We start from the raw sequence: 24019 nt of genomic DNA, 5'->3' as shown, positions 1-24019 counted from the left end.
AACTGTTGCCATGAATGGGTGAACCTGGTCTGCAACTATGTTCAAGTAGCTTACGTCAGGGATTGTTCTATGAGGATTATGGGCTCTAATGTGCCCCATGAAAACATTGTTCCAGGGCGAGAAATCATGAAAACCTGGGTGAGCCCATTGTTATAGATGGAAGGGGGTCATAATATAATGGCTTTTCGGTGTATACTTTTTCTGAGTAAAAGCATGAATGAAAAATAAATGTAATTAAAAAAGCATGTTTAAGTTTGTTGAATAATTTATAAAAACTTAAGGTTTCATGTTATTGATTTGCACAACATTTTGTTAGGTATTACAAAATAAATATTGTTTTAGATTTTTCGTTTGATTAAAAGCCAATTCGTGGTGGATTTTGTTTCAGTTCTTTGTAATCTTGCTTCTTTAATTTCTTCTCCATATCATTTGAGTAGATGTCTAGCAATTTTTGAGAAACCTAAATGATACAAAAGAAAATAATCTTACATATAATGAGTAAGGTTAAAAACAAGTGAATAGAATAACATATTACATAGGAAGAACTATAACAACACACAGTAAATCCAAATGGTTTCTATGATCACATCCGGGGAGGGGGCAATCATTGAGTTTCCCTATCGAACTCAAACCACGTCTTTTATGTAGATTATAGTCGTATTTTTCTGCATATACGCATGTTCCCCAACACTTGAGAAATTTCTCAAGTTCTAGAATTATTTCACTAGTGGTAACAAAGGTTATATATTAATATTCCAATAAATTATAATTAAAAGAATTTGTTTTCCACTATATTTAAATGATTGAAATAAATACAAAAGTTTAGATGATAAGGGCTGTAAACGTTTTCGGCCGGTATGTTAAATTATGCACGTGTGAAGAGGCAAACATCTGGGATGATTTTCATAACTCAAGTAAACTTCCTCCACCTACTTGGGAGTGGTAAATACCCCTTTATAACGTAATACTGTAAGAATCTATTTAACTGATTTCAGTTTTTTTTTTTACTAATATTTACGGCCTACTAATATATAACCTGGTTGGTTGTGAGTTGGGCCCCAAGAGGTCATGAATTCAATCCCCACCGGCTGAAGACTCCCTGTGTAGTAAGTGGTGACTGGTGTACGTTAAATCTATCTGGTCACAACAATACCTCTTGGGGTACTGGATTGGAGATTGATTGTTCTCTGGTTCAGTTCAAGATTACGATTTGTGAATGAATGGATGTATGAATGGGTCCGCCCTACAAATGGGCCGTGACGCGTGTATTCGGTTGAAGTCGTGTTCTTGGCCATAGATGGTGCCACTGAAAAACAAGAAACTCCCCAGCTGCCTTAAATTCGCTGGGTTTCACCAAGCAGACTGCTGATATTGGCAAATGGCATTAGAAACAGCAACTAATATATATTAACATTTATTATATATACAATTATAAAAAAAAACATTGTTTTTAATCAACCATATTAATCCCATTTATAATTTTAGTTTGAGTTGTTTTTATGTTTGTGTTGTTCTTTCTTTCTCCTCTTTTCCCTTCCCTTAGCTTAATTAATAATCAACCTATCTGTTCAATTTTACCTATTAAGTCAATAACTACCAACTGGGCCGGCCAACTGAGGTGGCCTCGTTGGTACTCTTTCTTAGTTTCTGCAAATGGCTGCGTTTTTAAGTTCTGATATAAAAGTTTCATTCAAGTTCTATAGGAACATTCTACAATTATTTATAAAATTTCTGTCTTAGCTCATAGCATTGTAAAATTTATTTCATTAAAAACCTCAAATGTAGGAGGATATTATGAACTGTTGTTTAAGGTTATTCGTTTCTATCAAAATATTTATGTAATGCTCAAGTGGAAAATTTTTTGAGAAATCATGATAAATCTTTTTTTTTTTTCTTCCTTCTTTTTAGACGAAAATTATATATTACTAGGCAGAATAATTTGATTTGAATGTATAAAATGCCAGAAATTTATCGAGCAATTATTATTTTAGTCTAGCACCAGTTTCTACCGTTTTTCTTTTTTTTAAATAACAATTTACCTTTTGCACTGACACTTATATTGTGACATCAAAAGTCACCACTTAGCAATTTACGATTTTGGATGGTAAAATTTCGCTTCTGAATTGGTTTATGATTATAAGCTGCTTCTTAGTAACATTGCATCATATAACTTAAATAAATTTATTTCGTGCGCGATAAACATATTTTAAATTTTTATTTTAATTATATTTATTGCGTTCAGTACAAGAAGTAATATATTGACAACCAAGCTGCTAGAACTGATTTATCTATATATACGGGTTATATATATATATATATATATATATATATATATATATATATATATATATATATATATATATATATATATATATATATATATATATATATATATACATATGCGGGTATATACATAAATATACATATGCGGGTTTATGTGCTTCGAGCACGATTTTCAAACTGTAATATTAATTTATATCAAATTTTTTTAAAATAAATTTTTAGAGATAATTAGTGTTTATACACTTTTTCAGATAGAGACTTTTTTTTTTAAACTGAAAAGAGCTATTGCTACTGCTTTGAAATAATTCTATTTCATAGCCTAAGTTTCACATATGATTTCACACGAAAACCTAATTACAAAACAATTTATTTTATTTGATAACCATAAAATCTTACTAAAATCGGAATGCATATAATTTTTTTAAAAATCATGTTAACAAACTTTAATTGCGAAATATGCATTTTGAACGAAGAACGTTATTATCCAAATTGATTGTCGATCATCAAAAGTTTTGTATACGTGTTTTAATCCTCCAAAGGTTTTTAGGACTATTAAAATAAGTCAGTAGCCACATATTCGAATAATTTATTTTTAAATAAATTTTATGTTAATCCAAAATGTTAAAATAAATATTTTATTTATTTATTTATAATAAATAAAAAGTTAATTGTTATTAACATTATCATATTGAAGATATAATTATAATCTTAGTTGTTATCATCAAAGTATTAATAATCAATTATTATTAACTAACTACGCACGATCAATTTAATACCGAAATGAATCATTAGTTTTGATTATTTTTTAAGGAAGAAATAAGGTCCTACTGAATTAATAACAACGTCTTTGTGAAACTCTGTCAGAATTTTATTCGTCAAAGTATATCTCGCTTTTGTGAGTTTGTATGCATGGCAGGTTAGTACATCTACTGAAATATCTGAAACACAAAAAATATGAATAATGTAACAAATATGATATTTAAATATCTTATATCAAATGTTTCATATCACATTATATCATATATGATGGATAACCATTTACAATTATTTTACTCATTCGTTGTGAAAACGCAGGGAATTAAACCACTCCGTTTTCTTCAAAAAAGTTTAAAGAGTGGTATACGGAACTAAAAATTTAAAATGGCATTTTTCGTGAACTTTTTAGCAATTTATACGCAGTGGTGGGAAAAGGAGAACATGCGAGAATCAAATTTCCTAAACCAAGATACATATATTGAAACGTTTAAAACGTTAGATTTTGTTACCACTGGAAAAACATTACCCACTAAGTGATACAAATTGGCCTATCTCATGAGCCTTCGATAATCAATAGCATATACATAACCTCATTTTCATCATATCAGTTTAGCTAAAGTTCATACTTTTACAATATAGTTTTATCAGAGCCGCGATGGTTCAGGGGATAGAGCGTTCGCCTCCCAGTGAGGTGAACCGGGATTCGATCCCCGCGATGGCTGGTCGATACAAATTCCGCATCCGGCTTGCGCCGATCACAGTGCTGACCTGAAATATCCTCAGTGGTAGACGGATCATGGGTCAGAGTCCCCTAGCCGTCAGGCTAACCGTGGGAGGTTCTCGTGGTCTTCCTCTCCATGTAACGCAATTGCGGGTTAGCTCCATCAAAAAGTCCTCCACGAAGGCAATTTTGTCCCACTACTTGATCTAGGAGTTCCCTTGTCTTCTGGATTGGGTTCAAAATTACAAGGCTACGGAGTTGATTGATTGAAAATTGGGTCTGCTGTTCAACGACGGTTATAAAATAAGATAAAATATAGTCTTATCACCCTACTGCATATAATTACACAGTCAGAACCTCGATGATCCACAAGAATACTCCTTTACTTCATTTGCATTCCTTAACCTCATCGGAGCACCACAAAGATCAAGCTAATGATGAGTGGGAAAAGGGTCGCAAGCGGCCTCAGGCAACGCCTCCTCTACACGGTTTATCATAGGTAGTCCGATCAGACTACTGTGAAGGATATGCACTCACTGAACGAGTAATTTAATACAGAATATAGTTAAAATAAGAAAGTGGTAGTAAATATATGACTAAAAATTAATTTTATTTATGAATATTACTGGTTTGCCTTATTCACTTGTCAACCACTACAGATTCAATTCTCAAATATATAAGATAGATTTCTCTCAATTACTTTTATAAAAGGTTTTGGGTTCATACGCACAACTAGTTCACTTTTTAAACAGTCTGCGCGGACTACTTATAAAAGACCGTGTGGAGGCTTCTTGATGTAGGAGGTGATGCCTCAGGCGCCCAGTTTGTTTAGTGAGCCTTCGATGTATTTAGAGGTAGTAGTGGGCAAAAATCATTTATCCACTGTGCGAAGAGAGTTGGAATCGCTGTCACTAAGCTGGACAGAGTACACCCAAAACTAAAATAACTGATAGTATAATTACTAAACGATCCATTCCTATTTAATATTCTGAATTACATAAAACGTATATATCTCTCGCAGAGATTCTCTAACAGAAGTAATTTTTAAATAATTTGCGAGTTAAAGAAGTGAGTTTTCGATTGTTTGGTGATAAATTTTGTCACTAATTTTTTAGCTTTGGGAGGACATTAGTCAGCTTAAAATCAAGTAATTTTTATTTACTTAAAAATCCCATCTGGACTTTATTTTATCAAACATGAATTTCAATCTACGTCTATTTTTTGAGCTGTCTTAAATAAACAATTCACCGACAGCATTCTATTGAAAAGGTTAAAATTTTTTTCTACGAAACTTATTGTTAGATTCGGGAAGATGAAATGGAATCGTTAAAGCGGATCCGCCTTTGAAAAAAAAATTGACAACCTATATTTATTTAACAATTACATTATCTTTATATTGTATTAAAGATTCATCCAATAAAAAAAAAGATAAAAGTTTTTTTCGCAATTGATTTTAAGGCTTTTAAAATAATGATCAATCACCTGCAGACGATAACATTTATATAGCGGCAGATAGAAAAAAAATAACGTTTTAACCCTTAATGAATGAGCGCATTTCTCTACAACAATGACCAATCAACGGAATTTTAACGCATTGCTTTATTAATCCCTTGGGGACGGTTGATTCAGATAAGCATTCGTACAAAATCAGAATCAAGTTGTAATTAAATAAAAAACGGTAACTTAAATGTAGTCGTCGCTAATTTGACAGACTTACTTTGCTTTTACTTTAATTATTGTTAGTTTAATCATACATATAATCAATGTTAATAAACAATAACTAAATAATAATATAACTAAACTAAATAGTTTTTTTGTAAACAAAGTAATGACGAATTAAATAAATCAAACAATTATAACTCCGCCCACAAATAAACTGCTAAAGAATTACTTTGATTTCCAGTTTTATCTTTTTACCCTGATTGATACGTTTTTATGCTGGCACGTATTTGTGACAGTCAGCCCAAAAGGGTTAAAGGAAATTATTTTGCTTTATTGCAAGTGCCCGGAAAAATTTAAAATGAACTAGCATTGTTTCAATTGATATTCGTATAGGTCAGAATATTTTATCTTCATCTTAATAAATCTAGATCCAAAAGGTAGCGGAATGAAATTTTAATTCTGAATTCCCTAACTGAGCGATTTCCAAAAGGGGCCCCGCAGAACCCTAATGTTAAGTGGAAAGATTGCAGGGGTCATTTTTTAACCAGTCATTTTTTAACCAGTAATTATTTTTGAAACCTGCTATAGGTTTGCATCAAACCAATAATCGAATTATATTTAATATTTAGGTTGTTTTCGTGAAATTATTTAAGTGAAATACCAATAAAGAAATAGTAAATTTTAAAAAAAATATTCTTTTTTAAATAAAAATATATTGCTTGAATTAGTAAAATGATATGCATATACAAATTATTGCATTCGTATTTTTTAACGAATTTTAAAATTCAAAATAAAAGGAGCAATTTCAAGAATAATCAATTAATTTTCTCCAATAACCGTTCTTACAGTTTATAGGAGTTCTTTTTCAAAAACCATAATTCAGCTTATGTTATTCAATTTGATTTACGCATACGTCAAGAACTACTAAACTAAAAGCCATGATGAAGTCGTGAATTCAACTGCCTAACATAAAAATTAATTTTAAGACAGTTATTGCACAAACAATGAAAAGAGTTTCATTTCTCGAATTAAACATTCCTAAATGTGTTGTTTTTTTCTTCTTTCTTGGTTAACATATGCACATTTGAAAATAAACTTTATTTATAAGTCAGGGTTCCGCCAAGAGAAGTTAGATCCTTTAGGTTTCCGTAGATGAAAGAAAAATTGGGAACAGCAGCTCTAACCAGAAATCATTAACATTTATTGAAAAAATCTTCTGAATGAATTTATATTTTTTGGTAGTTTTTCATCTTATTATATATATATATATATATATATATATATATATATATATATATATATATATATATATATATATATATATATATATATATATATATATATATATATATATATATATATATATATATATATATATGATTTTTCCTAAAACTAAATATGTTGGGAATCGCTATTCTAACTTAATCGAAAAGTTGTTTTCAGTTTTTGAAAGTATTTTGAGGTGTATGTGTACTTTGAAGGTTACTTGCCAAAGGCATTTGTTTCGAACACATTTCATTCTACACAGGGGGCAATACCACTTTCGAAAATCATTCCATTTTGTCAACGTTTGGGCTAAGTAATGAATTTTATTCATTAGTCCGCGCGTGCGAAATCTATTTAAAGTTATCAAGCACTTTTCTCACACAACCTTGAATAAAAACGGTATAAATAAAGAAAGAATGAAAAAAAAGGAGACGGAACGGCGGTAACGGGCCTTGAAAAAATAAGCAAGAAGATGACACTTATTTCGTCCATGTCATCTAATCAAAAAATGGCACTGTTCCACGCTATCTGATTTATTTATTTTCTTTTTAAATTTTTGGAGCAAATCTTGTTTTGACCTTTAGGTAATTTTCTATTTCTTTACTCCTTTCTTACAAGATATAATTCAAAGATAATGAGCTTTCGTAAAGATAAACTGATTACTTTGCTATGCTTAAATATTTGAAGTGTCACATTATCTTGATAAATTAAACTTTTGAATGTTAATAGATTGCTCACGCGATCAAATTTATTATTATGATAATTTCTTAGTAGCCAGTAAAATATTTTAACAATATTTTCCATTTTATGTCTATTTATTTCAATTAATCATTTTGTAAATAATTTTATCTTTAATAAAAATAATAGTTTTATAAGACAATTGTAATCATTTCAGGCTAAAATCTTCCAACACAAATACTGAAATATCATTTCAGTAGCATTTATCTAAAACAGGTTTTCTTAATCTAGCGATTCTAACCTTTTTCAACCATTAAATCTGCCACCATTAATAAAATTACTAGATTGCAGAATCAGTCACTTTTTGAAATCAAAACTGCAAGAGCAGAACCATTATGAAACAATATTAAAAAACATGCTCAAACTATCTCTTTTTAATATGTGTAGACATTCTGGTTTTTAAAATCAGCCGCGTCATAAAATCAAACGTTCTCAGAATGAACGTGGTTTTAATAGGCATCGAGCACCGTAGTACTTTAAAAATAAATAGCGGATCTCATACACTATAAGTATAAAAACCTGCACTGACTACACCATGAAAAATTAATCTAACTATTAATATAATAATTAATTACTATATTATAGTCAGAGTCGCGATGGTTCAGGGGATAGAGCGTTCGAATGTGGCGAACCGGGTTCGAATCCCAGTCGATACGAATTTCGCATCCGGCTTGCACTGACCGCAGTGCTGACGTGAAATATTCTCAGTGGTAGACGGATCAAGGGTCAGAGTCCCCTAGCCGTCAGGCTAACCGTGGGAGGTTCTCGTAGTCTTCCTCTCCATGTAACGAAAATGCGGGTTAGCTCCATCAAAAAGTCCTCCACGAAGGCAAATTTGTCCCACTATTTGATCCAGGAGTTCTCTTGTCTTCTGGATTGGGCTCAAAATTACAAGGCTACGGAGTTGAATATTAGTAGTCGTAAACCCATAAAATTTGGTCGGCTGTTCAACGACGGTTATAATTATAATATTATAATTATAATTATAACGGTTGTAATATTATAGTAACGTTTATTGAGTTGACATTGTGAAAAACTAGGTTCGATCCCCTGCTGTGGTGTGTTAAATGGTAGATAATTTGTGGTGGACAAAAAAGCGTAAAAGTAATATTGATTTTCTTCAGCTGTTTATTTCAAAGAAATATTTTTATAGTCAAGCTGTTAGAAGTATCTATTAAATCATTATAGATATACAAGATTATTATTAGACAAAAATTATTATTATAGATATACAAGAAGTAATATTTACGTACTGTCCACTGGATTACAGATCTCAGTCCAGTTAGGGTCATTATTTTTCTTCAGCAATTTTTTTCTTAACACTTCTGTTGTTTCATTATCCAAAACGTATTTTCCAGGATTGCTTGAAATCTAGCGTAAAATAAAAAGATTTAATATGTAATTTGAAAATAATGTAAAAAAAAATAACAATAGCTAAAAGCATTATTTTAGAAACATACCCTACAGAAATAAAATGCTTCTGAATTTTTTCTGCAGTGACAAGAATTTATTGAAAATATCCAATTTGAACGAACCTAAATTTCTCAAAAGCGTCAAGTGTAAAAGGTTCATCTTCTTTGGTAAACCAAAACCAATTATCGAATAAAGATTGTATATGTCGTAGGTTACTTGGAATATTTATTGAAACACTGCAGATGTTGTTGCCATTTTGCTGTGTACCTGGCTAATTGGAAAAGCCATCAGAACTTTGATTTCTGTCTGATACTTCTCAGACTTATAAAAATCAGCTAATACGGCATTAAAAAAACTGCGATTTTCTTAAAATTGTCTAAATTTGATTAGATTTATAGTCATAAGAATTATATTATGACGGTGCTTTGAATAGAGAAGTATAGTAAATCAGCTTCATCAAGAAAGGCGAATTAGATTAATTAACCTGCCCTAGTTTAAACAACATTAATATTTATGATCAGTGGTTAACAAAGATGTTACCAATTAAGACTATTTAGATACATTTTCTAATTTTCGTGATATTATTTAAGCACATTGCCAATGGCCTAAAATAAAATAAGATAATTGAACAATGGATCTAATATTTTTATCCGTTCGAAACAATTTTGATCGTTGCAATAAGCCAAAAGTGTAAGGCGCAATAGCAAATAATGGAGATTTTCCAATTAGCATGGTGTATGGCAAAATGACGTTGACGGCAGGCAAAAAGCAAATTTTTCCAATTAGCTAATGATATACTAAATAAAATCACGTTGAATATAAAAATAATATGGAAATTCGAATTTTTTTCCTTTTAATTTTGGAAAAAAAATTAAAAATGTTTAAAAATCGAAACATTTTCGAAACATTCGAACATTTCGAGCATTTCGAAAATCGAACATTTCGAGCATCGAAATTCGAGCATCGAACATTTTCGAAAAACAAGTCATATTTTACTTATTATTTTACTGCTATATGGTAATAATCAACGACCGTTGAAGTTGGTAGTAATGCATTATCCGGTAGTTGTGATAGTCTCATGAACTTTTTTTAGGGAACTTTATCAGATGGCATCATCATAAAGCAATAACCAAGCCGTGAAGTTACCGTAATGAGGGATACTAACTGCTTTGCCTTTCTGTGAAATACGTTATAAAGTAGTCGAGAGTTTTGCAGAATTTTAGAAAATTCCTGAAAAATATTTTAGAAGTCTCACCGTCAAAAGTCTAGTTTGAAAGTCTTGCGCTTTAAAACAATATCTTCTAAAAACCCAGCCTTGCACTGGTAGGAAGTAACATAGGAAATAACTATTCTCATTGCTTTTTAACCCACTTTTTTATTTTTATTTATTTATTTTTACAGTCAGAACGTTCTTACTTTTGATTAGTGTAGAAAAAAATTTCTCCTTTTCTATTGCAGAAGCTTTTTGAAAGGATCTTTTTGAGGAGATATTTTTATTTTAATATCTGCCCGAAGGAATTCTAAGTGTCCCCACAGTTCTACTACGTAGGTAGTGGTAGGAGGAAGGTGATAATAAATTTCAGTTTGCGATGCGATAGGTTAAGGTCATATGTTTTTTCTTAAGCGTTATTTTCAAAGGGGCAGACATATATGTATGCATATAAACTTATGCGTTCTTAATAAACTACATTCAGATAAAAACTAAACTAAAACTATCATTTTGAAATAATCTGCAACATTCGAGACAAAACTAATTTCAGATTTTAAATCCCAACATCTTAATTAGGTAAGATCACGTACTTGTATAAATGCAACAGAAAATTGTATTCCAACATTCGAATTAGGGAAGATCAAGTATTTGTATAAAGGCAACAAAAACTTTTTTTCCACACACTCGAATTAGGTAGGATCAAGTTCTTGAATAAATGCAACAAAAAAATTGTATTCCTTCACTCGAATTAGGTTAGATCAAATACCTTCATTAATGCAACAAAAAATTTTATTCCCTCACTCGAATTAGGTTAGATTAAATACCTTCATTAATGCAACAAAAAATTGTATTCCCTCACTCGAATTAGGTTAGATCAAATACCTTCATTAATGCAACAAAAAATCTGTTCCCCAGTGTTATCGAATTTGGAACTTTTTCCATTTTAATAGCAACAAATTAGTATTAAAGGATTAATATTGCTCTTGAAGTCATGCATACTTCACGACACACTACTGCGATGCGGCACGCATTTTGTCTACTTCTGTGACAGAGATATATTAAAAAGCTATGTTATGTAAATTTTTATAACAAAATGACTACTTACAAGTGCACAATACATTTCTCTGGAAAGATCTTTGGCATGCTGGGAAATATATTCCCATATAGCACCATGGAGGCATTCATCCAAGAATTCGTAAAATATTGTTTCTCCATCCGTCTTGTTATAAAAAGAAGAAGAAAAAAAAATCAATTTTAAGATAATTAGAGGAATATTGTTACATTTAATACGCTTATATATAAAAAACTTCATTGGTTGTATATTTAAAAATGCGTAAAATTTCCATATTTGCTTCCGAGATGGGTGTAATGTGCAAGAAATACGGGTTACAAGTAATCAATAACTTGTTATTGCGATTATAATTAATCATAATTTTGGATTACAGTTACTATGATCGTAAATCTCATATTAACATTTACAAGTAATAATGGTTACTTTGCAATTAAAAAATTTGATTACATTGCTTGATTGATTTAAATGTTATCAGTAACACGTTCCCACAATCCTATGTTCTGACATTTTAGATAAAATTTAAATTTTTACATTTAAGTGGTTTTGGAATTAAAGCTTTCTCAATTGATTTATGTTTTAATAAGTTTGATTTAATTATAACCTTATATAATAAGCATAAAAATTTCTCATATTTTAATCATATTTTTAACCAACTGCTATGCTTTTTGCAAAATATTTTTTAAAGTGGTAGACAATTTAAAACTAAAGTTTTCAGAATATATATACACATATCATATATAATAAAGATAAAATGAAAAAAAAAGGTAGAAAGTTAAGAAAAATAAGAAGTTACATTTACTGCGCATAAGCTTCAAGTATATAAAATAAAATATTTAAAAAAATATCTAAGAATTTAAAAAAAATTTAAAGTAGAAAAATGGAAAATAAAATAATGAAAAGATGTAATCTCGTCATTAACTCACACGATTATATCCGAAAAAAAGAGTGCTTTCTAATATTGTATTAATATAGAAAAAGCAAAACTTATTAATACAATAGTGTCGGGGGCACCCCCCACCCAAAAAAAAAAAATTAAACGAAAATAGAACATATCAAGTCAAAAATACAAAATAACATAAAAAAAATACACATCAAGATACACATCAAGATAAAAAAAAAAAAAAAAAGCAACAAAAGAAGCAAAAAAAAAAAAAAAAAAAAACTACAAAATAAAATACAATATATTATATATAAAGCGAGTAGTGAATTCAAATGAATTTACTTCCCTCTATCCTCTATTTATGCTTCTATTTTCATATTTTGTAACCTGGCAAACTTGTTACGAAAATATTTTAAATAATTTTTGAAAGATAACGGTATGTGTAAGTTCATCTTTCTTTCTTTCTTTAAACAAAGCTGGGTGCCTAGGCCGCGCAGCGGCCCCTACCCCATTCATCATGAAAATTATATACAGTGAATAAAATATTTTGAATTATGTAACAATGTGGTAACATTATAATTATAAGTAATCATGATTAGAAGTATGTACAAACTTGATCGGAGATTTACATTAATTGCCATTGAAAAATGAATACAGCCATGATTAGATAGATGTGTAAGTTCATTTAAATTCGCTTCTTGCTTTATATGTTACATTTTGTATTTTATTGTGTATTTTTTTTTTTTTAATTTTCTATTTTTATTTTCTATATTTTGCTTATTATGTTTTATTTTTTACTTAACATGTTCTACTTTTGTATCAGTTTTTTTAAGTGCTCCTCACAGTATTGCAGTGATAAATTTTGCTTTGGCTATATTAATACAATATTAGAAAGCACTCTTTTTTGTGGATATAATAGTGTGAGCTGATGATGACTTTATCTTTTCATTATTCAGTTTCCTACCAGTGTTTTCTCTTTTCGGTCTCGCTTTCAGGCCAGTGCCCATTGTAAACCTTGCAATGAATCGATTTTATCCTTGATCACCGAATTTTTCTTTGCTATGCTAATTTCCCGACCACTCTGTAAACTTCAACTCATCTCAACTTCAACTCTCACAAGGCACAGGGGATAAAAACGAGAAGCATAGATTCTTTTCGTCATCTCAACACAAATTGCTCGAATTTTCTGAACCATGCATTGCGTCTTATTCTTATATCAGATTAATAAGTTTGAATCTTTGAGTTATGATCTAAGTCTAATCGCTCGACTTTTTAAATTTCGACAAAATTTAAAACAATTCTCCCATCAATGAGCAGCTGAGGATGAAATTTTCAACTCCGACTGCAGACTTTTTTAAGATCTCGACTCCAGTTCTGATTAATACTTGATTAAAATTTTCTCAATTAAAAAAAAAAAATCGATTTTTAAACGTTTGTAGATTTTTAAACATTTACATAAAATATTTCAACAGTCCAACAATATTCAACTGTTCAAAAGAGTTGGTTATCAATTTAGTGCGTCTCTCTCTCTCTCGCATGCCTGTTAAGGCAGAGGGGTGCGATTGTTTTTGTTTTCCAGTGGCGCCATCTATGGCCAAGAATTCTACTTCTGTCACACCCATACGTCACACCCGTTTATACAGCGGACCCATTCATTCATCCACAGATCGTACTTTTGACCTGTATCAGAGAACGAACAATCCCCAATCCAGCACACCAGAGGTATTGATTTGTTATGGGAACATGGAGGACTTAGCGACTCGACAGATTTAACGCACATCCGTCACCATTTACTACATGGGGAGTCTTCGGCCGGCGGGGTTCGAACCCACGAACTATCGGACATGGGCCTTGCGCCCAGCCGACCAGGATATCTGGGCCAATTTAGTGCGGGTTTCTATATTTTAAATGTTATATTACTTATGCAGTTGAACGAAAATTTGCCGTGATGGCTGTCTACAGCGGTAAAGTGTTTAAGAACTTCGACTGTAATGAATTTTTTTTAAATAAAATTTCGCTGTGGCTAGGGAAAAATCGTTCGTAGAATAAATGAAAGTGCAATAGAAGTGGAAATGTTAGTATTTATTTAAAATTCGTAAATTTATTTTAAATATGGAAAAATCGTTCGTAGAATAAATGAAAGTCAATAGAAGTGGAAATGTTAGTATTTATTTAAAATTCGAAAATTTATTTTAAATATGGAAAAATCGTTCGTAGAATAAAGGAAAGTCAATAGAAGTGAAAATGTTAGTATTTATTTAAAATTCGTAAATTTATTTTAAATATTTAAGCGGATGAAAAATAGAATTAAATATTTAAACTCTTCTTAAAAGGCTTTCGCTCAACCCTTCTCGGAGCAGTGTAGCCCTGTCTAATATCACTAATTGAACAAATGTTATAAACCACTGGAAAAGTAAAACTTATTGCTTCGAAACGCTTAGCTACCCCTATTCACTGAACAACGAAGAGTTAAAGTCGTTTTAGTTAGAATGAAGAGCAAGTTCGCACTTGCGTTTGTCCTGTCTGATTAATATTCTCAATTAAATTTTGCTGTTGCGAAAGGGTTAGGACATACCTGTCAACTCTCCCGGATTTTGCGGGAGATTTTATTTTCATATTTAAAGTGGTAGTAAATATGTACTATTTTTTCTTTTATAAATTTAATTTTTAATTGATTTTGATCACCACTATTCTTACAAAAATTAAGCTTATATATTATTATGCGTTACTATCATGGTTGTCAACTTAATTTTGTTCAAATACAACGCAATTGTTTGCTTAAAATTGAAGTTTTAATTCCATTTTAATACCACTGGGAAAAATGATAATGGAAGGGATTAAAAGTTGGCAGGTCTGGTTAAGAGAATAATTTTTTGATAAATATTATTCATATAAAATTTTCACAGAATAAACTATAGCAAAAGCCGATGTAACTAAAATAAAATCAAATAAGACATATACAAAAGTTACTTACCGAATCACTATGGAAAGCATTGAAAAAAAAAAAATTATTTTTCAGTTGCAAATGCCCAAAACAGTTTTGCTAGTAATAGTTTAAATAAATATTATTCAAAGATTCAGAAGTTTCTCGCAAATAAAAGTTAGCTTTAAGGCATGTTAACTCATTTTATCAGCATCGAGAAGCAAGAATTTTTTTTTATAAGAAAATTTAATTTCAGTTATAACACCTGCTCCACTTTTTTCTAAAAATTTACAAAGTGTTAGGGTTATGTTGATCTAAAATTTTAAAATACTTAAAATGCAGCGCTGTCAACTGTTTCGCTTACTCCGGAAGATTTTACTGAATGGTAGAAGACTACCAATTGCAAAAATTTAGTTAATATTTCTAGTACTTAAGAATTCTTACCACGAGACAACGTGAACAAAGTGGCATTTTATATGAATTTCGGAATTGCTTGTATGTAGTGGTGGGCAAAATAACTTTTCATCTGATTTTCTAAACTAAGTTATACTTTCAATTTATTATACCAGGGATGATTATAATTGTCAAAGGTGGTAGAAACTAATTTCAATTTTATTTATTTATTATCTACATTTCAAGTGATTCATACTTAGAGCAAAACAATTCATTGCAATCACTTCTGATTGTAATCAAAAAAATATGCTAGAAAAGTTTGTTAATTTCATTCTCCTTTATGAAAATTCTTAATTTTATTATTCACCACATTTTACATGAATGCCGTCCGTGGTAATCTTGTTATACTTTAACACGTTCACGCCGGGAAAAGTGAAAATATTGGTAGAAGAACTATTTCAATATTAGATAATATTCGGGAGGAGTTAATCTATTCTCAACAATAACAATTCACTGTTAGGAAATTTATCACGGCGAAGAAGCGATTCAAAATAAAAATTGCATCCGTTAAAAACAATTGGTAGTTATGGATTTTTATTATTCCCGGAAAGAAAAACTAAAATATGAAATTTATTGTTACCAGTTTTTACTCCGGTGCGCTGCCAAGATGAGACAATTTAGCGTGACCCACCGGTGGGTCACCCCGGCGTGAACGTGCTAAAGAATAGATTTTGCAGCCACAAGAGAAATTTTTTTCCAGCAAAGCACAGCTAGCTGGCGTTTCTGTAAAGGCCTCATCTTGATTATATCTCAAAGAACCAGAGCATAAATACGTTTAAATGTATCTGTATGTAGTCGTGGTCAATTTTTTTTTTCTATTTACTATATAAAAAGAAAAATATTGAAGTTTAAATTTTCTACCGCTAGATATTAATTCCCTACCTAGCAAAACATGTTGGCATGTTTACATTTAATGCATGATTTTTAAAGGCGTAGAAATTATTTAAAAGAAATACATGGAGTCAAAACTATTTTTTTCTTTCAAATTTTCCATGACTTACCCGTCTGACCAAACGGTAAATAACTATTAACTAAATTTGCAAATTTGACAGATTTTGCTAGTTTTTTAAACGATTTTGCACAGCATATATCTGAAAAAAAAAGTGGTGAATTATATAAGTCTACGAATTTTTTAGAAATAGTGGTGGATAAAAATCTATTAAATTGAATTTATTAAACCAATAATCACAATTAATAAACTACCACTTGAAAATATTCATTCGCTGTCCGGAGCAAGTTGGCATCTCTGTATAAAGATGCCAACTTGCTCCGGAGAGCGGATAAATATTTACGAGTGGTAGTCTTTTTATGTAATTGGAAGGCGTAACTAACTGGAAGGCTGTGGCACAGAATAGATCAAGATGGCAAAAACTTATTGGGACGGCCTTGGCTTGTCATAGGCTGTAGTGCCCAAGAAGAAGAAGTCCTTTTATGTAAAATTGTTGGTTTAATAAATTCCATTTATAGGGCTTTTACTCATCACAACTTTTAAATAATTCAAAGCCTTACGGGATAGGCCACTTTGCTTCAGCTAAGCCGTGTTGAACCTTTTAGAAAGTTGGCAAAATGAACCAAAAAATGTGCACATGTTAGTTTGTAGTTTTATATCTTTTTTCAAAATATTTTGTCGTATCCGGAACATTTGCCATCTCTGTGAATAATTTAAAAGTCACTCGGTATATTATGAATACTGGGATTTTTACAAATTGGTATTTAAAGCGAATTTTGTATCATAAACCATAATTTAGCACACAGGTTTTTTTAGAAATCATCTATCGTTTTTTTTTTTAATTTTTATGTGGTCCTTCCACGGAGAATATTTCTCGGTAGTAGGATACAAATCGACAAGCCACTGTTAGGATACAAACTTGGTACTTGGGAAAGTGAGCGCTGTATTGAAATTTTAAAAGCTCGATGGGAACCTTTGTGTCGAGAATAAATATGGTTTTGTCCACTCCAAGTTTCTTTAGCTCAAGTTATTTATTCGTTAAATTAACTTTTTTGGCGAAATTTCACTTCAGTTACGTTTATTACTTTCTTATAAATATAGATTAATAAAACCAAAAAATATATCTATCGTAATAGCTAAAAATAGTACTCGAAAAAATGAATAGTCATGTAGTATACCTGGGTATTTGTGGAACTGCAATAGGAACTGGAACAGGTAAAGGAGCAGGAACTTTAACAGGACTCTAATAGGTAAAATTAAAATATCAATAACAACAAATAAAAAAACATGTTATATAAAATTTTGGAGAAGATCATAAGGTTTAAAACAACATATTAATAAAATATTGGATTATATGAAGTATTGGAGAAGTTCATAAATTATTGGAAAAGTGCATAAGCTCATAAGTTCTTATATGGCTTGATTATATGGGTTGTGCTATTGCTATTGTTAATTTAAAGGGAAAAGATTTAAGCCTTTCTTAACAAGGAACTAAAAACTAATATGATGTTTGTAAGGATTACACTGGGAAACAAATTTTTTGTTGCATTAATGCAAGTTCTTGACCGTATCTAATTCGGGTGAGGAGTTTTTAAATATGACATTAATTTTGTTTGGAAAGCTACAGATTTTTTTTCCAAATTATATTTGCAGTTTAGATAATTTTTTGTCTGATTATACAAGTTAATAAATAATGTATGGGTTTACATACACATCTTTAAGCTTATCTACTCCATTAAAAATAACACTTAAGACAAAAACATATGACTTTCACGTACTGCATCATAAATTGTATTGTATTATCGCCATTTTCCTACCACTCCCTACGTAGCAGAGAAGTGGAGAATTTTCTTTTTATTCATTCGAGTGAATTTTAAAAATCTTGATTAGGGATATTATATTAAATTGCATTAAGACTGCAGCCTGTAGAGAGACAGATATAACAAATTTTTTAAAAATAAATTTAAAAAAATAATTTTATTTTTTTAAAATAAGTATGAAAGAATTTGTCCGAAAAAGCCTAATAATGTAAATGCTTCTTAAATATAAATATTTTTGGCATATTTCCAGAAAATGCTCTTTTTTCAGGACAAACTATGAATTGCAATTATTAAAAACTTGGAACACTCATATCTGAGATTTGTTTTTGAATTTGTCTTCGGAAAATTTGAAAATGTTCCAAATAAGTTCAACTTTGGAGATTTAAAGCACATTCTCAGAAGAAAGTCTGGTGAATTTTTATTTTCTAGTTATAACTATCATAAAGACAAAATTTTGTTTAGGCTCGAAGAAATACCGAAATGAATTTTATTTCAGTTTTCTTTTTCAATGTATATTATTATTTTTAATCCATATATTCTTCGAAACTATAAAATTATTTTCCATGAAATTTTGGAAAATTTAGAAAAATGCTTTACAAGCTGCAAGTGCACGCAAAGTCTTGTTTCCTTTTTATATGACTCATTAGAGCACAAATGACAGCGCCTGCATCTGTGATCTAAAACCGGTATTTGATTACAAACTTTATCAAAATGAACTTCCTCTCAGAGCTGTTTTATTTTATTTTTTTATATTTTCATTTTATAATCGTCTTTGAAAAGCAGACTCAATTTTTTAGGTTTACGACTGCTAATGTTCAACTCCGTGGCCTTGTAATTTTAAACCCAATCCAGAAGAAAAGGAATTCCTGCATCAAGTATTGGGAGAAATGTGCCTTTGTGAAGGACTTTTTAATAGAACTAATCTGAGTTTACGTTAAATGGAGGGGAAAACCACGAAAACCTCGCACGGTTAGCCTGACGGCAAGGGGACTCTAACCCATGATCCATCTACCACAGAGGATATTTTTACGTCAGCAGAGTGGTCGGTGCAAGCCGGATATGGAGTTTGTACCAACAACCAGTCATAGCTGATATTCGAACGCTAATCCCCTTATTGGGAGGCGAGCACTTATAAAGAGTGAAAAAATTTATCATAGACATTCAGAAATTGGCGACAAGTGTATTAACTGCAGCCTTAGAGAGGATAAAAAAAAGAACAAAACAATTTTATTTATTAGCTTAAAAGATTAAATAAACTTGAACCGTGACATTATTAAATTATTTTAGAAGCTGCATCATTAAAAAAATTTGAAAAATATCCTCATTTGAGACACTTTTTGTTTGCTAAAGTAATCAACTTACATTATTTGATTAAAAAATTTCTTTCGTTCCAAAAATATACAAATTGGAAATAACAGTTGACATGTTTCATGCGCTCAAAAATAGGCTTACCATTTTCAAGACTTGCCAGACGTGAATGAAAAGAAATAAAAGTGATTTGAAATATAAAACGTAAAATTGCCAATCAAAAAACGGAAAATGAAGGTGAAAAACAAAACTAGAAAAACCTCAGTAGCCGAGAGAGAATAAAAATAATAAGAGAACTGCGTTTTCCCCTTTCAACCATAATGGTTTTTCTAGTTATCTTTTTTCGTGTTCATTCTTATTCTCTCTCGTCTACTGAGGCTTTTCTAGTTACGTCTTTTTCTTGGGATTATTTATTTAATCAGCTTATAATTAGTTATTCATCCGAATGTAATATCTAATTTCGAATTAATAAATAATCTCCATCGACTACTGAGACAGTAGACTGAATAGAATTATAAAGTTACTAATTCACACCTTATAATTGCCAGAAAAGTACAAATTAAATACCTTCTTTACTTTACGTTCTCTAGGATGAATGAAATTTAGTTCAGGCCCTTTAAAAAATGGACATGGATGGGATTCTCCAATTTCGGGATACAAAACTGGAGGTTCTACAGGCCTACTTTCACCATCAGCAGAATTGGGTAAATCTCCCCTAGAAAAATATACATAATTGATATAATATAATACCAGGGCTGCAACTACTACGCTTTTTGCAATATATTTTATAGAGTGGTGGACAGTTAAAAACAGAAGTTTTCATAATTTTCGGTAATTTGCCAACATTAAAATGTTGGCAAAAATGTTGGCTAAAATGTTGGCCTCGCCATGAGAGAGCTGTTACAAATTTTAGAATCATTTTTTTTCCTATTCCCACCAGGGTTGACTTTCGTCAATTCATGTGAATTAGGGTAGATTTTTTGGTCAATCCTTTCAGGGGCACAATATTAGGTGGACCAACGTTGTTCCAACAGTAACAGCAGATTGTACAGAGAATGAAAGAATGTCCGGCATTCATATCATGCCTTGTCCGGGATTCATACCCCGAACGTTTCTGATGCAAGGCCAGTTTCCTGATCCCTACACAGTCCGGTCGGCTATTGGTCATTTACTTGTAGTGTTGCTGAAAATAACTTTGGATCAAATTTACAAAACAAAGAAACAAACATTGGATCATAAATTTAGCTTCCACAAAACTCTCTGAAATAGAACTCTCACTTCTGACGATTCAGCAATCCTTCAGCTGTAGTTCGTTGATTTCGAAAATCATTTCGTCACGAAATCACATGATTTTACTTATTAATAAGTAAAAGATTTATTAAAATTACACCTATAGTTGCTGCGCTGAAATAGTCACAAAAAATTAGCTTGGTCCGAAAGAAAGAAAAATTTAAATGTTATTAATCTTTTCCTGATAAGAAAAAGCTCTGAAATATGTACTACCACTTTATCTTTATAAGTGTTGAAGTCTGTTCTTGACTATAGTGCCACAGAAGAATATTAACCCGTTAGCGTCCAGCGTCTTCTTTATACAAGCGGCTAGGGGGAGAGCCATTCCATAATATCAAAAAGTTAGCATGAAGGCAGAATGGAAATATAGCGAAGGAGCGAAATTGGGCTGCGGGATATTGAAGAATTTTTTCATTTGCATTGGCTCTTTCTTACGAAATTATAAACATTCCTTTTTAACACATTCATTACGTATTAAACTACTACTAGTTAAATATTTTGTGTTCTTTGCTGTCAGTTATATAGAATGGAAGGTGTGAAACATAAATGTGCTGAACCGCTGAATGTGACGAAATATATTCAACGATTTCTAATTTGTTGTTGTTCATTTACGTCGCACTAGAGCTGCACAATGGGCTATTGGCGACGGTCTGGGAAACATCCCTGAGGATGATCCGAAGACATGCCATCACAATTTTGATCCTCTGCAGAGGGGATGGCACCCCCGCTTCGGTAGCCCGACGACCTGCACGCGAAGTCGAGCACTTTACGGTAGCACAGTTTAACGAGGACCAATACCGCACACCCTCGTTCCCTACGCAGACTGATCCAACTGGTCACCCACCCGCACACTGACCGCAGTCAGTGATGCTTGACTTCGGTGATCTGATGGGAACCGTGTCTTAACGATCAGTCCACTGCGGGACATTTCTAATTTGTACAAATGAAAAAATAAAATGTAAAAATAGTTGGTATTACTACATTAAAACAGCTGAGTTTCAATGTTTTTTTCAATTTTATTTTTACCAAAATGTATGAAGTCCCATTTCTTCAAGCATGAGAAAGAATTTTTGGCATCCCCTCTGATATTTGAGAACAACCCCTCCCCTCTCCGGATCAAAACGATATTTTATTATTTTTTTCTTAAAATCATTTTTAGTGATTACATTACAAAACCAATAAAAAAATCTTCCTTTTTTGACAATTTTATATTTTTTTACACAAAAAATAATAAATAAAAATTTAAATAAATAAATAGCGAAAGATAATGGAAAAACACCGTTAAAATTTGGCAAGGGAGATTTTTTTAAGAAACAAATGCTGCTACCAGCTACGTTTTCCAGTATAAAGTTCATTTTCCCTTTTCTTTCGCTTGTATTATGGAATGCATTATGTCTGGTTGTATTATGGATATTACGGAATCGTCCTGCCTTAAGACGCTTGTAAAATTCTAGGACACATTTTTTTTTTCAAAAGCATATATTGTGGTAGGATAATTATGTTTTTACTGTCATTTGTCTTGGAGAATTTAAAGATACTCTCCCAGCAAAATTTATTTAATGTTCAGGTTTCTGTGACTAGATATAGAACTATATGTTATAATCGTTTTTTTTAATGGAATTATGGCTGACATTAAAAAATATCTTCTTAATTTAATAGTATACATTATATCAAATTTTTTATGAATCCCTTCGATTTGTTATCACTTCAATATAAAATGCCTAGATAAAACAGGTTAATGGATCTACTGAAAACTAAATATTAAAGTACATATTTTATTACCAATAAAGAACAACGGCAGCTTTGCTTTTGAAGTATAAAAAGCATGAATACAATTTAGTCAAATCAACCTATCAAATTTGATTATTTAATTGCAATTACTACTCACTTTTTTTATTCATTAAGATTCATATTATATTTGAATTTTCAAGCATATATCTGTCATTTATTTACATAAAAATTAGCTATCAACTTAACTTAGTAGGTTTTTAACGTTCTAAAAAAGAACATAGAATACTCCTTACCATTTAGAATCTTTAACAGGTGGAACAACAGGAAATGGTGATCTTAATTCGATTCCTTCGTCTGACATATCCATCGTCTGCTACAAACTTGATTTAATTTGTAAGTCGTTACCCTAGTGACAAACACGAATTGGACATGATACTCACAGCACGCGACGAATCTGCACGGAAAGTCATTCCATTAAGAAATTCCTCAATTCCTAGTTCCAGATTTGTACAGTATTATTTGATAGTATCATATAAAATTTTACGAGTTTTATATGCTAAAGAAATTTATCATTTGTTATATGTTTGAATGATTTGAATTTTTAATATTGGGGATTATACAATATAATGGAAAAAAAAGTCATTTTACTAGATAACCGTGATTCGTAAAAGTCAATCATTAATATTTTTTCTCTGTTATAAGAGGAAAAAAATCTTTTATAACGCATTTTTGCTACTTCATTTTAACAAATAATGTGCTTTGTTTGTTTCCAGAAACCTAGGCAATTTAAAATCAATGATTTATTTCATTATACAGTTAAACCCCGCTATAGTGAACCTTCAAGGGACCGGAATTTCGGTTTACTATAACCGGGAGTTCACTATATCCGTAGGGGAGAGTGGGGTCAATCGTAACGTTTTTTACTTAACTATTTTTAACTAACAAAAAATGCAATATATTATTAATATTAATTGACAGACGAGTAAAGTAGACTATCCTCTACTAGAAAAAAATAATAAATACCTTATTTTAAATGTTATTATATTAGTTATTAACAATTTTTGATAGTCGTGCACTTGTTACAATTGTCCCCACTTACGGGGTCAATTGTAACAGTTCATAAATTCAACTAAAACATAGTTAATTATACATATTATCATAGTTGTGATATATTTTTTTATTGATCAAAATAGTAGTGATATTTTAGGAGTAAAAATAATAATGAACAGAGACCTAAAGGGTTAAACTTTTAACTTTTAGGGGTTAAAAATTTTAATTTATGCTGTGAAAGGTGACAAATAAAATAATGCACATGCAGCATAATATAAATGATGTAGGAAACTATTGGTGGTTCTTAAGGAGTTAAGTAATGGTTTGTAAACATAAGATTATTTATTTTCAGCTGTTACAATCGTCCCTTTACTTATTGTTACAAATGTCCCCAAGACGCCATTTCAGCTTCATTTGTTAAAAACAATGCTAGTTAATTAACTAAACTAATTTTTTTTTATTGAAATGTTAATTAAGGTGTCCACTTACATATT

The 24019-nt window shown here is 30.8% G+C and overlaps 1 protein-coding gene across 2 annotated transcripts; it reads right to left on the bottom strand.

The window, feature by feature from the left end:
* Nucleotides 1-341: 341 nt before the first annotated feature.
* Nucleotides 342-22955, bottom strand: LOC107453629 (uncharacterized). Of its 2 annotated transcripts, none has more exons than XM_087163698.1 (6): nucleotides 22769-22955; nucleotides 20022-20169; nucleotides 17505-17569; nucleotides 11155-11268; nucleotides 8680-8797; nucleotides 342-460 (listed from the first exon to the last, which is right to left on the bottom strand). In XM_087163698.1, the coding sequence occupies exons 1-5, from the start codon at nucleotides 22840-22842 to the stop codon at nucleotides 8743-8745; spliced, it is 456 nt and encodes a 151-aa protein (XP_087019824.1). In that variant the 5' UTR covers nucleotides 22843-22955; the 3' UTR covers nucleotides 342-460; nucleotides 8680-8742. The 2 variants fall into 2 exon arrangements, with proteins under 2 accessions (XP_087019824.1, XP_015926010.3); XM_016070524.5 differs by lacking the exon at nucleotides 342-460 and adding an exon at nucleotides 3112-3221.
* Between the last annotated feature and the right edge of the window lie 1064 nt (nucleotides 22956-24019).

Source organism: Parasteatoda tepidariorum, chromosome 5 (assembly GCF_982258835.1).
Source record: "Parasteatoda tepidariorum strain Cologne lab strain chromosome 5, Ptep-v5.0, whole genome shotgun sequence".
Lineage (NCBI taxonomy): Eukaryota > Metazoa > Arthropoda > Arachnida > Araneae > Theridiidae > Parasteatoda > Parasteatoda tepidariorum.
This window is presented reverse-complemented; position numbering and strand designations above follow the sequence as displayed.

Excerpts from the sequence above, each read along its gene's own strand:
- LOC107453629 (XM_087163698.1), bottom strand. The coding sequence starts at position 22,842 with ATGGATATGTCAGACGAAGGAATCGAATTAAGATCACCATTTCCTGTT. Across the intron at positions 20,170-22,768 it reads CCTGTTAAAGATTCTAAATG|GGGAGATTTACCCAATTCTG; the intron begins GTAAGGAGTATT and ends ATATTTTTCTAG. Across the intron at positions 17,570-20,021 it reads GAGAACGTAAAGTAAAGAAG|AGTCCTGTTAAAGTTCCTGC; the intron begins GTATTTAATTTG and ends TTTACCTATTAG.